At 42.1% G+C, this 13,026-nt stretch overlaps 1 protein-coding gene across 10 annotated transcripts in view; it reads left to right on the top strand.

Moving 5' to 3' along the window:
* TJP2 (tight junction protein 2) overlaps nt 1–9,829 on the top strand; it is a 117,539-nt gene extending 107,710 nt beyond the window's left edge. For 6 of the 10 annotated variants that reach the window (XM_073878102.1, XM_073878103.1, XM_025891674.2 and 3 more), the window contains 6 exons: nt 2,175–2,275; nt 3,495–3,707; nt 4,866–4,976; nt 6,136–6,465; nt 7,564–7,649; nt 8,854–9,829. In XM_073878102.1, the coding sequence (XP_073734203.1) occupies nt 2,175–2,275; nt 3,495–3,707; nt 4,866–4,976; nt 6,136–6,465; nt 7,564–7,649; nt 8,854–9,019 (1,007 nt within the window). In that variant the 3' untranslated portion in view covers nt 9,020–9,829. The remainder of the gene's footprint in view (nt 1–2,174; nt 2,276–3,494; nt 3,708–4,865; nt 4,977–6,135; nt 6,466–7,563; nt 7,650–8,853) is intronic. The other 4 variants (XM_073878106.1, XM_025891676.2, XM_025891675.2 and 1 more) reach the window with 3 other exon arrangements.
* The last annotated feature ends 3,197 nt before the right edge of the window (nt 9,830–13,026 follow it).

The raw sequence follows: 13,026 nt of genomic DNA, 5'->3' as shown, positions 1-13,026 counted from the left end.
GTGAATTCAGTAAGGTCTTAATGGCTTCTTCATTGTATCAGGAGGCATGAACATATTGTCTACATTTCATAAATGGCCCTTTTACCTTTAGGTTTTCCTCACGATAAATACAGATTATATTCATTTTAAATAACTCCAACATAAAGCTCAAAAAGCAGCTTAATGTATACATTTACTGCAAACCACCCATTTTGTTTCTGGGGTGTAAAATCTCACTTCCATATTTAAATACTATGGCATCATATTTTAAAACCCAAGAGCACAATAATCTTTGCAAAGTGCAGGGGTGCCTGGGTGGCTCAGTTGTTAAGCATCTGCCTTCGCCTCAGGTCATGATTCCAGGGTCCTGGGATCGAGCCCCGCATCAGGCTCCCTGCCTAGCAGGAAGCCTGCTTCTCCCTCTCCCACTTCCTCTGCTTGTGTTCCTTCTCTCACTTTCTCTCTGTCAAATAAATAAAATCTTTAAAAAAAAAAAACTTTGCAAAGTGCTGTGATAAGGATACAAAAGCCCAAGGAATCAAGGTTAATTTTCCTTGAGTTGTGCAATGTATCAGCTTATTCTAATGCTATAAATAACTGATAATGAAGGAAATTCTAAGCCCATTCAGGACTTTCCATGGTCAGGGTTAGAACGTTTACAAATTGCTTTATGGTTCTTTTTTGGCTGTGTGTGTGTGTGCGTGTGTGTGTGTGGCATTACACAGACTTCAGGACAGATGGACCAGGGGGCCTAACTTTTACCAAGCCCCAGTTTTCTTTTGGGCGCTACACATAATGCCATATCCTTTAATAAAAGGCTATGACACAGTTTAAAAAAATATCCTAATTTACCTGCAGTCTGATCATTTTAGGCCCAACTTTTTTTTAAGATTTTTTATTTATTTATTAGAGAGAGAGAGAGAGCAGGAGCACAAGCAGGGGGAGTGGGAGAGGGAGAAGCAGGCTTCCTGCCGAGCAGGGAGCCCGATGTGGGACTCGATCCCAGGACCCTGGGATCATGACCTGAGCCGAAGGCAGACACTTAATGACTGAGCCACCCAGGCGCCCAGGCCCAACTTAATTTATTATTCTGGAGCAATTTGTTTGACCAATTTATCCCTGTTAGGTCCATAAATTCATATTGCTGGAGAATGACTGCATATGTTTTACTTGGTTGGTATTTTGTATTTGTTTTTATTTTTATTATTTTTAAAGATTTTTATTTATTTATTCATGAGAGGCAGAGGGAGAAGCAGGCTCCCCAAGAAGCAGGGATCCCGATGAGGGACTCGATCCCAGGACCCCGGGATCATGATCTGAGCCGAAGGCAGACGTTTAACCATCTGAACCACCCAGGTGTCCCTGTATTTGTTTTTAGATGGGCTGTGCTGTATGGTGGCTAAGGCCACAGGTTCTAAAAGCAAACTTCTAAGCTTGTATCTAGGTTTCTTCACTTGTTTGGTGTGAGGCCTTGGGCTAGATACTCTCAATATTGTGCCTCAATTTCTCTTCTGTAAAATGGGGACAGTAGCAATACCTACTTTTTAAGGTTTGGATAAACAAGAAATGAGCTCATCCATGTAAGGTATTTGGAAAAGTGCTTGGTTGATCCATAGTACTATTATATAAGGTATATTTCGTTCTGAGTAGAAAATACATATTCCTTAAATACACACCTGTAGAGTTTGGTTAATCTGTATATATATTCTAAAATATTTAAGCCTATCAAAATTATATAACTTAAATGTTACCTTTAGTATTTTTTTTGGAGATATCCAACAGTAAATTTGTGTATGCTTTTCTTATTTATAACATCCATGCCTATGTAACGATCTTAAAAATACAGTACTTTTAGGTTTGTTTTAGATGTGTTTTCTTTGCTCCTAAAAACACGGTTGTTAAACATACCTTTTAAAGGTAGCTTTTCTGAAAAACAGACATTCTGAAAAGAAAGTAATTCATTTTTAACTTTAGAACATTCATCTGTAATGTAAACTCCCAGCAGCTAGACCAGTAATGGTTTTAATTACATTCAACTAAAGGGATTTATTGTTCAAATATGTGTGTACTTTCTCCTGCATTTGTCAGAGTTTTAATTCAAATATGACAAAAATGAGTAAAATTATGTAAGGTTAACATTTTTAATAAACATTCCTCTGGAAATTGATGCAAACCTTTTGTTTACATTTCTATAGCTACTATCAACCTAAATTCAGCCAATGATAGCTGGTTTGGAAGTTTGAAGGACACAATTCAGCATCAGCAAGGAGAAGCAGTTTGGGTCTCTGAAGGAAAGGTATGTGGCATAGATACTCTGCTACGAGGTGAGAGTCCATGTTCTGAATCTTTTCTCAGGAGGGTAGTGAATGTAGTCAAACCATGCCCATTTGAAGTGATTCCAGCATATGTGCTAATCAAGTTTGAAATTTTATAAATTCTCTGAAAAAGTAATAAAATGAAGGGACTTTTCAAAGAAAAGTAGAATGTGATATATGTGACCCTACATTCACTTCCCTTTACTTTTAATGTAGTAACTAGTGTTGTATTCCAAGCACACTAATCAGAGCTTACAAGATCTTGTGCTGAGCTCCACAGCTTTCTTACTAAGGATATGGAAAAGTCAGCATGGAAGGGAGAGGTGAGGATGAGGGTCATGAAGAATATATTTAAAAATTAATTAAAAAAAAAGAAAAGAAAAGCTAGCAGAGTTGGAATCATTTGAAGATTGGAGGAGAATGTGTCCTAGGAATTCAGAATTCGAGTAGGTTGGTAAGAGGGTGCTCGGAACCTTGTGTAGGCTTTTAAAATTGGCTAGCTTCTCATCCTTGAAGGTAGTTTACCCACAGTTCTACTGAAGGGAGGAAGCAAAGAGATTATACAATTTCCTGTGGTTCTAAGGCTTTGGTGCTAGTATTCTGTAGTCCAGCTGAATTTAAACTAGTTTGTGAGAGGTCAGAGGAAGACTTTGTTGCGAAAGTGACTCAATTACCAATTGGATTGTTGAGCCCTAGTCTTGCCCTTTGGAAACTGCATATTTAGTCAAGGTGTCTAGCATCTTCTGAGTGCTTATAGCCTGCTGAGGTTCTGTGCTATAGCCTCCTTTGTGAGAACAGGTTGAACAGGACACAGCTTCCTTCCTCAAGGATTTGAGAATCTTGCAGAGGAATGGAGAGGTATGCAGCACCAGGCAGTGTATATTATTACAAGAGACAGTATTAGCAGAAAAAGCTTGAAAGGAGCCCAAAGTCTTGAAGAGAAGCACAACAATCTGAGGAAGCATGGCTCAGTATTGGGATACAGGATGTTAGTAAATAGGGTGGAGGGTTCCTAATTTGAATCCCTGCACAAAAAGTTAACAATCTCAAGCCAAGTGATTTAAGGAAAATAAAGATGACTTCCCTTTCTAGAACATGTCAAAGTTTCAGTCACTTGGCTGTGCCCTTGGGAATTTTCTTGAGTCCCCATTCCCAGGAGCCATGTTGACCCCACTGACCCTCCGAAACAAATTCCTCTAGATGGAAGGGATGGATGATGACCCTGAAGACCGCATGTCCTACTTAACTGCCATGGGCGCAGACTATCTGAGTTGCGACAGCCGCCTCATCAGTGACTTTGAAGACACCGACGGCGAAGGAGGCGCCTACACTGACAATGAGCTGGATGAGCCAGCTGAGGAGCCACTGGTGTCTTCCATCACCCGCTCCTCGGAGCCGGTGCAGCATGAGGAGGTGAGGCGAGGCAGGCCACAGGCTGTGAGGCCATGAGCAGGAAAAGGAGTTTCTGCTGTTTCACTTGAATTCTTCTGGACAACTGTTTATTCAGGGTGCTGTGGAAGGTATTCCTTAGAGTTGGAACAGATGACTTTTAGGGGGTTTCTGATTCCAAGTCAATGCCTGTACGATAGCATTTGTGGTCCATGGGAAAGCCAGCCAGGAACGACGTGCTGGGAGAGGTTAAGTGATCAGCACTCATCACACTGTTGTTCTCGAGCATGATGAATTCACTCAACAGCTTTATGTGCCAGCTGTCAAATTACAAGTGGAACATTATTTTTAAATACAATTTTGTTGTATTTACTTGTAACCTTTGATTAGGTTTCTTTGTACTTTTAGGTATCCTTGCTTTTTCTTATCTATCCTACCTTTAACCTTTCTAATCTTGCCAAAACTCCTGAGTATTTCCCCATCAGTTTCCCTTTCTCTTGTACTTCAATTTTTTAATAGAGTTTATGATCAAATATACATCTGATCGTTCCAACAGTGAACAGACCGCTTCTGTGATCCGAGAGATCGTGTCAACAGGCACTAAGTTAGGACCAATTAGTAGTTACACCTCAGAGAATACTAGGATAATGTAGATGAGGTTATCCCTATATTTGAATAATTATTCTTGTGGACTTCTCTTTAGCAAGGCAGCTCATTTTGGGGAATAGCTTTACTCTTTATGAAACAGAAGTACCAAAAAATAAGCTGAATGGGGGATAAAACCCACCAAGGCCAAAAAATTAGTATATACCAGTGGACAAGTTATAAAGAATAAACTCCCTAATAGCTACAGGGAGATGAGCTTATGCTTAAAAATATTAACAGCTGTAAGTGATAAAAGAGATTTTAGACTTCAGGAGGACTTTGGGGGGGATTATTTTAAAGGAAGAGACTACTACAATGGATGCTAGTTAAAAAAAAAATCTCAAGCATTTGCTAATGGGAATATGCTGATATCTGCCTTTTCAGTAAAGAAGCACTGGGTCAGTATCCTAATTTACGCAAGTTGTGAACCTCAACTTCTGAATTCTTGCAACTTGGCAGAAGTCCAGCAAAGCAGATGAGTGTTCTCTTCTTTTTGCTGGGATCTTCTTGTTGTGAATGAATCTTTATGTCTTGTAGAGCATAAGGAAGCCCAGCCCAGAGCCACGAGCTCAGATGAGGAGGGCTGCTAGCAGAGATCAACTTAGGGACAGTAGCCCACCCCCAGCATTCAAGCCAGAACCACCTAAGGTATGTGGCTGGGAAGCCCACGATGGGGAGGAAGAATAAGCAAATACCCGACAGCTTCCTGCATAGACAGGAAGAACACACACAATGAGATGGTGTTGAATTATGGTTTTGGCTCACTCTTTTGGTATTAAAACATGTCTCTTGGTTTGTTTTGGGTGAACCCCAAAATTAGGGAAGAGTGAAAAGAAGGAAAGGCAGTTTTAGGGGAGCATACAGTTTTAGAACTGTTGGTATTTTATTTATTTATTTACTTATTCATTTATTTTTTACTTAAAATTTTCTTTTAGCAAGAATAAAAGTTTGACAAATACTGAATGTCCAGAAGCACCGATCTCAGAATCTGTTTTTCTTTTTCAGTTAGAGTTTTCTGCCCACCGTCTGATTTAGAGATACCAGAAAATCCCTACTGGTGATTTATTATAGAAAACAATCACCACCACTGTTTATGATGTCTCTCATTATGAGGACAGCTTAATTTATTTTTAAATTAAATCATTACTCAGAACAGAATCAATAATAAGAACACATGGTGTATGTCATATGATTTTTGACCCCCTTTCTGAATCTAATCTATAAATGGAGGCTTTCCCTAATAACCCAATAAGATTTCTCCATTTAACTCAATACTTTAGATAGGAAGAAAGTAATCACTGATTATGTGAGCTGTCAGAAATAGTGACCTCATAAAATATATCACTGAAAATGTACAAGCAGGCCTAGGATTGAAGTTTCATTCATGGCTGGACAGAGGCCTTCCCTCTGGGCTAGGGCATGCACCCTTGGTATGTGAACTCAGGACCCCACTCTTCGATCCTGAATCCCCCTGACTTGTTCTGAGGTCTTCTCCAAGATACTAATCTTAATCTCCTCTAGTACAAAAAGAGGTCTGATCTGCTTCTACACTTGCAGGCCTCCCAGCCCTTCCCCAACACCCTCCTGGTTTCCTAGAGCTCTTAATACTTTTTTGTAGGAAGCAAGGTAGGGCTCAGGATGCCCAACCAGTGGCTGTTTGTCCTACAGTATTTGATTTCTTGTCAGAATGGTATTTGTTGACCATCTCTGGAAACTGATCAGGAAATGGGAGTGTATTAAATCACTAATACAGATTTGAAAATAATCAGAAAGCCCAAGGTAAAAATATATTCATTGTTCTCTGCAGGCCAAAACCCAGAACAGAGAAGAATCCTTTGACTTCTCCAGATCCCATGAATATAAGTCAAGCCCTTCAGCCGCTGCTGGTAATGAAGTTTCTGGGGCATCTACCAAAGGTTATCCCCCTCCTGTTGCAGCAAAACCTGCCTTTGGAAAGTCTATACTGAAGCCCTCCACTCCTGTCCCTCCCCCAGAGTGTGAGGAGGTGGGAGAGGGCAGTGAGGAGCAAGAAGGCACTCCCAAGTCTGTCCTGGGCAAAGTAAAAATATTTGAGAAGATGGATCACAAGGCAAGATTACAGAGAATGCAAGAGCTCCAAGAAGCACAGAATGCAAGGGTAATTGTTTTTAAACCACGAGATTGCCTTAGCATGTCAAGAGTAAAAATGCTCAGTTTCATTTCATATAATGATTTGCAGTCCTTTTTTCCCTGGTAAAGACACGAAGAGGATGTTCACGTGCCCAATCCCACAGGCACGTGCTGTGTGTATATCATTTGCAGATGACCAGCTATCACTGTGTCCCTCTTTCTTCTAATCAAGAAAGCCTAAGAGTATAGGTGAAAAAGATTCTGCTTTTCATACCTCAGAACTTTAGGTCAGGTCCTGGAATGGGGAAGTAGGACAAGAAAATCAGTGCCTCTCTCAAGCTATTTTTCCTTAGAACATTTGTTGTATTTGTTTGGTAGCTGAATTTTAATTTGCTCCCAGATTTGCGATAGAAACCAAGCAAACCTTGAATGCTAAAATGAAAGGCCCATAGATTGTACTTTTTGATACTGTTTGAATTTTTGTACCATATACACATCTAACGTTTCACAAGTCAAAGAAGAACGTAAGTAAAGACTCATGGAACATACTCTGCCCAGTGAATATGGGAGGTTTTCTTCATTTAAGACTGTCACAACAGCAGCAGTGCTTCTGAGCATTTTTCTTTTTCTGTTTGTTTTGGCTGTAAAATATACATAACATTTACCATTTTAACCATTTTTTTCCATTTTAACTATTTTTTAAGTGTTCAGTGATATTAAGTACATTTACAATGTTCTCCAATCCTCATCACCATCCATCTCCAGAACTTTTTCATCCCTCCTCATTGAACCTCCCCATCAGCCCCTCCCCCGTCCCTGGTAATCACCATACTACTGTCTGCATGAATTTGACTACTTAGGAACCCCATTTAAATGGAATCATACAGTATTTTGTCCTTGTTGTAGCAGCATGTGGCAGAATTTCATTGCTTTTAAACATTTTTCTTATTTGACATGTAATACTAGGCAATCACATACAACCATAAAAACTAGAGAGTTGCTTCTGTTTTTCCTCCTCTATTTAAAATAGGATTGGAAAGTGGGACCAGCAAGAAACCAGCAAGCGACCCAGCAATCATTCATTCTTTCCCTCTTGTTCTTTTTTTTTTCCCTGTAATTACTACAGATTGAAATTGCTCAGAAGCATCCTGATATCTATGCAGTTCCAATCAAAACACACAAGCCAGACCCTGGCCTTTCCCAGCACACAAGGTAAGGGCTGCTCAGCAGTATTAGGTCTAAAAAGGGGGCCTGGACTCCTGAGAAAGAATTTCTTCGCCTACTTTTCAGTGTAACAAGACGATTTTTTTTCCTGGCCAACTATTTACCTTATTGAGTCCAAAAAAATTTTAAAGATTTACTTAAGAGAGAGAGAGAGAGAGCACAAGCAGGAGGGGCAGAGGGAGAGGGAGAGAGAATCTCAAGCAAACTCCACACTGAGCACTGTGCCAGACACAGGGCTTAATCCTAGGAACCTGAGATCACGACCTGAGCCGAAACTAAGAGTCAGGCGCTTAACCAACTGCACCACTCAGGCGCCCCCTTATTCAGTCAAATTTAATTGTAAAGATTATAGAGCCAAAATTTCATAGTAAGTAAAACTGACAAAGTATAATCACTACATTTCAAATTAGTCCCCTTTGACACACTGAAGCACAGATATGCTAAACTGTATTGGGATAGCACATGAGCAAAATTCCTGGGTTTAGATACTAATTGCGGCTCTTATTCAGTATATTCTGGCTCTTAGTCAAGCTCCTTAACTCCTTTGCATCACATAGCAAAGTCAGGCCACTTGTGCTGAACTGCAGTCTGAAGGAAAGGTGACAATCAGTTGACCAGTGTTGGTAAGATGCTTTATATTTAAAATGCTACATAAGCATTAGGAATTATGGCAGTGTCTTTCTGTTGAGGTTTTAATACTGGATTGTCCTGCTTCTGAGAATAGGAAAAAAAAAAAAAGTCACATTTTCTTGTGGCCAATCTGACTGGAAGCTAGAGTTTAGTTTTACAGCATTAGAAAACTAGAGGCAAATTTCTTCTTTAACAATTGAACCGTGGTACAGCCAACCAGGGGGCCCCTAGTTGACTGAAACTAGAAGAGAAGTCACTCTGCTGGATGAGCTTGTAGCCAAAGACACGGGTGGGGAAGGCACCCTCTGTCCAATGGGGGAATACTTAGCTCAGGGAGCACAGGGCTGGCTTCCTCACTCACTGCCCACGTGGGCACTGGCCTTAACCTGTTACTCCCTGACGATGAACCTGCAGCAGGGCCAAAAGTGGCCCTGGTCTGTCAGCAGAGTGTGGTGTGTGTCTCAGAGGTTTGCAATCAGTCCTGGGCACGTGGCCGCACTTCCACGGGGCAGTCAGAAGCCCTGGATGAGCTGTGATGCATTTAACACTCTCACTTTGTTAGTTCCAGGCCACCTGAGCCCCAGAAAGGTCCTTCCAGACTCTACCAGGATCCCAGAGGAAGTTACAGCAGTGACGCTGAAGAGGAAGAATACCGCCAGCAGCTGTCAGAACACTCAAAGCGCGGTTATTACAGCCAGCCTTCCCGGTACCGTGACACGGAATTGTAGAGGACTGCAAACCGACTGTTCTGTCTCTCCGCGGCCACCGCTTCAGAGCAGTGCTCCCACTGAGCCACGGGATGGTTCTTTCTAGTGAAAACGCACTGTGGAGATGTGGGACCTGAACTCCCGTCCCCTCAAGGGGAGCCTGGGGGCAGCCAATGCAAATTAAGGACTGAAGGCTCTGTGGAACTGGGTCTCGGGAGTTTATGACCTTTTGCTCAGAATTAAGAAAAACACTACAGTCTGATCCTGTTACTTGTTTCAGTGGACCAAATTCTGTATTAATTCGTTTGCATATTTTTAACATGTATATTAAGAAGTGTTAACTATTTTCCCTCATCAATGTCTGACTTAGAGGACTGTTTCAGTGAGAGACAGAATGTGGAAAAGGAATTAAAATACTGTTGGACTCAAACTAAATTCAAAGAAATATTACAATTCTAAGTGCCTTTGATGAGAAGTGTCTTAAATTTTCTTCCTCTGAAGCTTAATGCAAAGCCATAATGGACTAAAACATTTTGACTAAAGTTTTTTACCAGCTTATGAGCTATGGTTTTCTCTGTACTGTGTCATCTTTTCAAGGCATTTGTCTTTGTAATATTTTCCATAAAATCTGACTGTATATATAGTAGCTATACTAGGGGTTCAGATACCAGTGCTAAATAGCTTGAAGACCAAGAAATTGGTATAGAAATTTTTTGTTCCTTTAAAACCATGTGCTCCACAAAAGCAGATACTTCGAAAAACCGTATTTCCAAAAGTGTGTGAGTTGACTACAGTTTTATAATTTAATAAAAAGGATATTGCAATCAATAATTTGCTTTGTGGTAGATTTCTACACTTGTTTCTATTTCTGAAAGCAACTTTTATTTCAATTAGTGATCATGAAATGAGAACACACTCCTTGCTGAACATGAAAATGGAGACCCATGTGGAAAAGAAAATGAAACTTACCCAGCATCTCATCCTTCAGATAATTTGAGTGCATTTCCTCAGAGTACATATTTGTGGATGTCTGTATGTGTTATAATTAGGGGTATACTGTATTTGCAGTTCTGTTTTCTACTTTTTTTTTTTAAGGATTTTATCTATTCATTTGAAAGAGGGTGAGCACAGCGGGGGGGGGCGTTGGGGTGAGGGGTTGGGGAGGGACAAGCAGACTCCCTGCTGAGCGCGGAGCCCCATGTGGGCTTATACTCATGACCCTGAGACCACGACCTGAGCCAAAATCAAGAGTCAGATGCTTAACCGACTGAGCCACCGAGGGGCCCGTTTTCTACTTTTTCTATTTAACATTCTATCATGAACATTTCTCACAGATAGTTAAAACTCAGGTATGCATCATTGCTAGTTAACTGCAAAATAGTATATCCTGTGACTTCATTACTAGACAATTCTGCTATCTTTAGTAGTTTGGATTGTTTCCAGTTTTTTGTTTTTACATGAGATGTACCTCTGTATAATCCATTTATGTACATCAATGATCAGCATTTTAATCCTTTTCTGCAGGTAGCTTCTCAGAAGTGGAATTACTGAGCAAAAGCATAAGGAACATTTTTAAGGCTCTTAATATCTACTGCCATATTGCTTCCTAGAAAAGTTGCATTAATTTATACTCCCACATTCACTCTAAAGGTTGTTTAGATGTTTAGAAGTTAAACAAGACGACCTAGGAATTTAGGCTTGCATGAATCAAAAGTACACTGAATTTAGGAAAGAAGAGTCTTGGTTTCCATTAAGAGTCTTTTATAATATGAATTGCCACAAGGGTGTTTAGCTTTGAGTTAGAAATGCAGCTTACTCAAAACAGAGTTGTATTATAAATATGTCCTCGATTGTGTCTCTATCAATCTTGGTGCTAAAATTTATAAACCATTTAGTGCAATACCATGAATTTCTAGGCAGTCCTGAAGACACTGACTCAAATCTGTGTATTTGGTAAATAAAAGTCACCTTTTGTGGATGGAAGAAGATACACTGGTTATATGATGACTTAGTTTGCTTGTGTCCTTTAACTACCTGAATGAGCCTTTGGAAAGGAGGCTTTTCATCAGGAACTGGGCTGTCATCTGGCTCTAGCACCTTTGTGGTACATTGAGTGGTGCAGACCAGCAGGACCTCTGTTCCCCATAAGGTCCCACGGTATGCCCGACGGACCACTAGTGCCTGCCCCACCCATTTTTCATTAATTCTCTGTTCTGGAAAGGATTTAAGGCTGCCTATGATATATGTGGATTGTAATTAAGAAAAAAATGGGCACTAGGCAAATGAGGAAAGAAGGGAGAAGAATGTCAGAATAGGAAAGACAAAGCCACGAGTGAGGGAAATTGTTCTGGAATTCTCCCCCTACTCCCACTCTTTTTATTCTGTGGGGCTTTACACTGTGTCCTGCAACCAAGTCCACTTGCTTGCAAGGATGACTTTGGAGGTCTGTTACTTAAAAATATGTTTTTAAATTAATTATGTTTAAAGGTTTTATCTATGTATTTGCCAGAGAGAGACAGGGAGAGAGGGAACACAAGCAGGGGGAGTGGGAGAGGGAGAAGCAGGCTTTCCGCGGAGCAGGGAGCCGGACGCAGGGCTCCATCCTAGGACCCTGCGATCATGACCCGAACCGAGGGCAGACGCTTAATGACTGAGTGACCCAGGCGCCCCTAAAGATTTTATTTTTAAATAATTTCTACACCCACATGGAGCTTGAACTCACAACCCCGAGATCAAGGGTCACATGCTCCACTGACTGAGCCAGCCAGGCCCCCGCCAGAGGTGTTTCTTACCGTGTTCTTTCATGTAAGCCAGTAGCACAATTCCAAGGGCCCTTTAGTAAAAATTCTGAAGAAGGCACCCAAAAAGTGCGGGGGAGAAACACCACCCTGGAGCCTGGTCTAATCCAGACATCAATTCTAGAGTATCTGGGGCCAATGCCTCCGAAATAGCCATACGACAGGCATAAAGCCTCAAGAAAAATATATCCCCACTTTCCCGGAAAATCCATTTTACTCAAAGACGGGGCGGGGGGGGGTGTTTAAAACAAAGGGCAGATCATGCAGCACAACGCAAACCTCACACGAACTAGTAGAATAAAACATGGCACTTACCTGAACCACTGCATCCTCAGCAGGAGCGCTGCCTCCGGCCTCCACGCCTGACCCGGGCCTTCCGGCGTCCTCCACGCGGTGGTCCGGCCTCACAAGCAGCGTGCTCAGTGTCTGCCGGTCAGAACAGTGCTTCCTAACTCCCCGTCCGTTCCCAAGCTTCCTGGTTCTGTCAACCACGATTTTGCTCCAGGGACAGCAGAAATGGGAGTAAGGGGGCTCGGGGGAGGTCTGAATTCGGGTAGCAGCGCCAGCACCAGGTCTTGAGTATAAAATGCGCGAGAAGTCCCAGATAAGTCCTCAGTGGGAGGCCAGAGCTCAATCCCACCAAGAAACGCCGTCGAACAGTGTAAAACCCGTGCCTCCTAGTTTTCCCACTCAGGCGGCAGGGAAGCCGAGCCACCTGTTCACCGAGCCGGCCTCGGAGTTTTGAGGGCTGCTCCGCGCGTGTGCGTGCGTACGCGTACGCATGCGTCCGTGCGTGTGTGCGCGCACATGTGCGCGTGCGCTCATCGCACGTCTTCGCCTCTCTCCCTCAAGCAAGGGACTGCATGCGGAGAGAGGCTGCTGAAAGGTTGGAGCGCCCAGCGGAGCAAGGCGCCAGGGCACAGAAAACTCCGCAGCATGTGTCAGGATGATGAATGGGCTGTGAATCTACTGAGGCCTCCAAGATGAGTGATGTTTTTTGTATAGTGTTTTCGGATGGGCTGGGAGGGACATTAGAAGAACTAGAGCATTGTCCTTAGGCAGAATGGGGAGGGGAAAGCCTACGTACCTGTATCAGCCAGGGTTCTCTAGAGAAACAGAACCAACAGGATGGGGCGCCTGGGTCGCTCAGTCGATTAAGCGTCTGCCTTCTGCTCAGGTCATGATCGAGCCCCTTGTCGGGCTCCCTGTTCAGTGGAGAGCCTGCTTCTC

The sequence above is a fragment of the Callorhinus ursinus genome, unplaced genomic scaffold (assembly GCF_003265705.2).
Source record: "Callorhinus ursinus isolate GAN/ISIS: 27379988/994484 unplaced genomic scaffold, GSC_fseal_2.0 scaffold28, whole genome shotgun sequence".
NCBI classification, from domain to species: Eukaryota; Metazoa; Chordata; class Mammalia; order Carnivora; family Otariidae; genus Callorhinus; species Callorhinus ursinus.
Note: the sequence above shows the minus strand (reverse complement) of the source record. Positions and strands in the feature narration are given on the sequence as shown.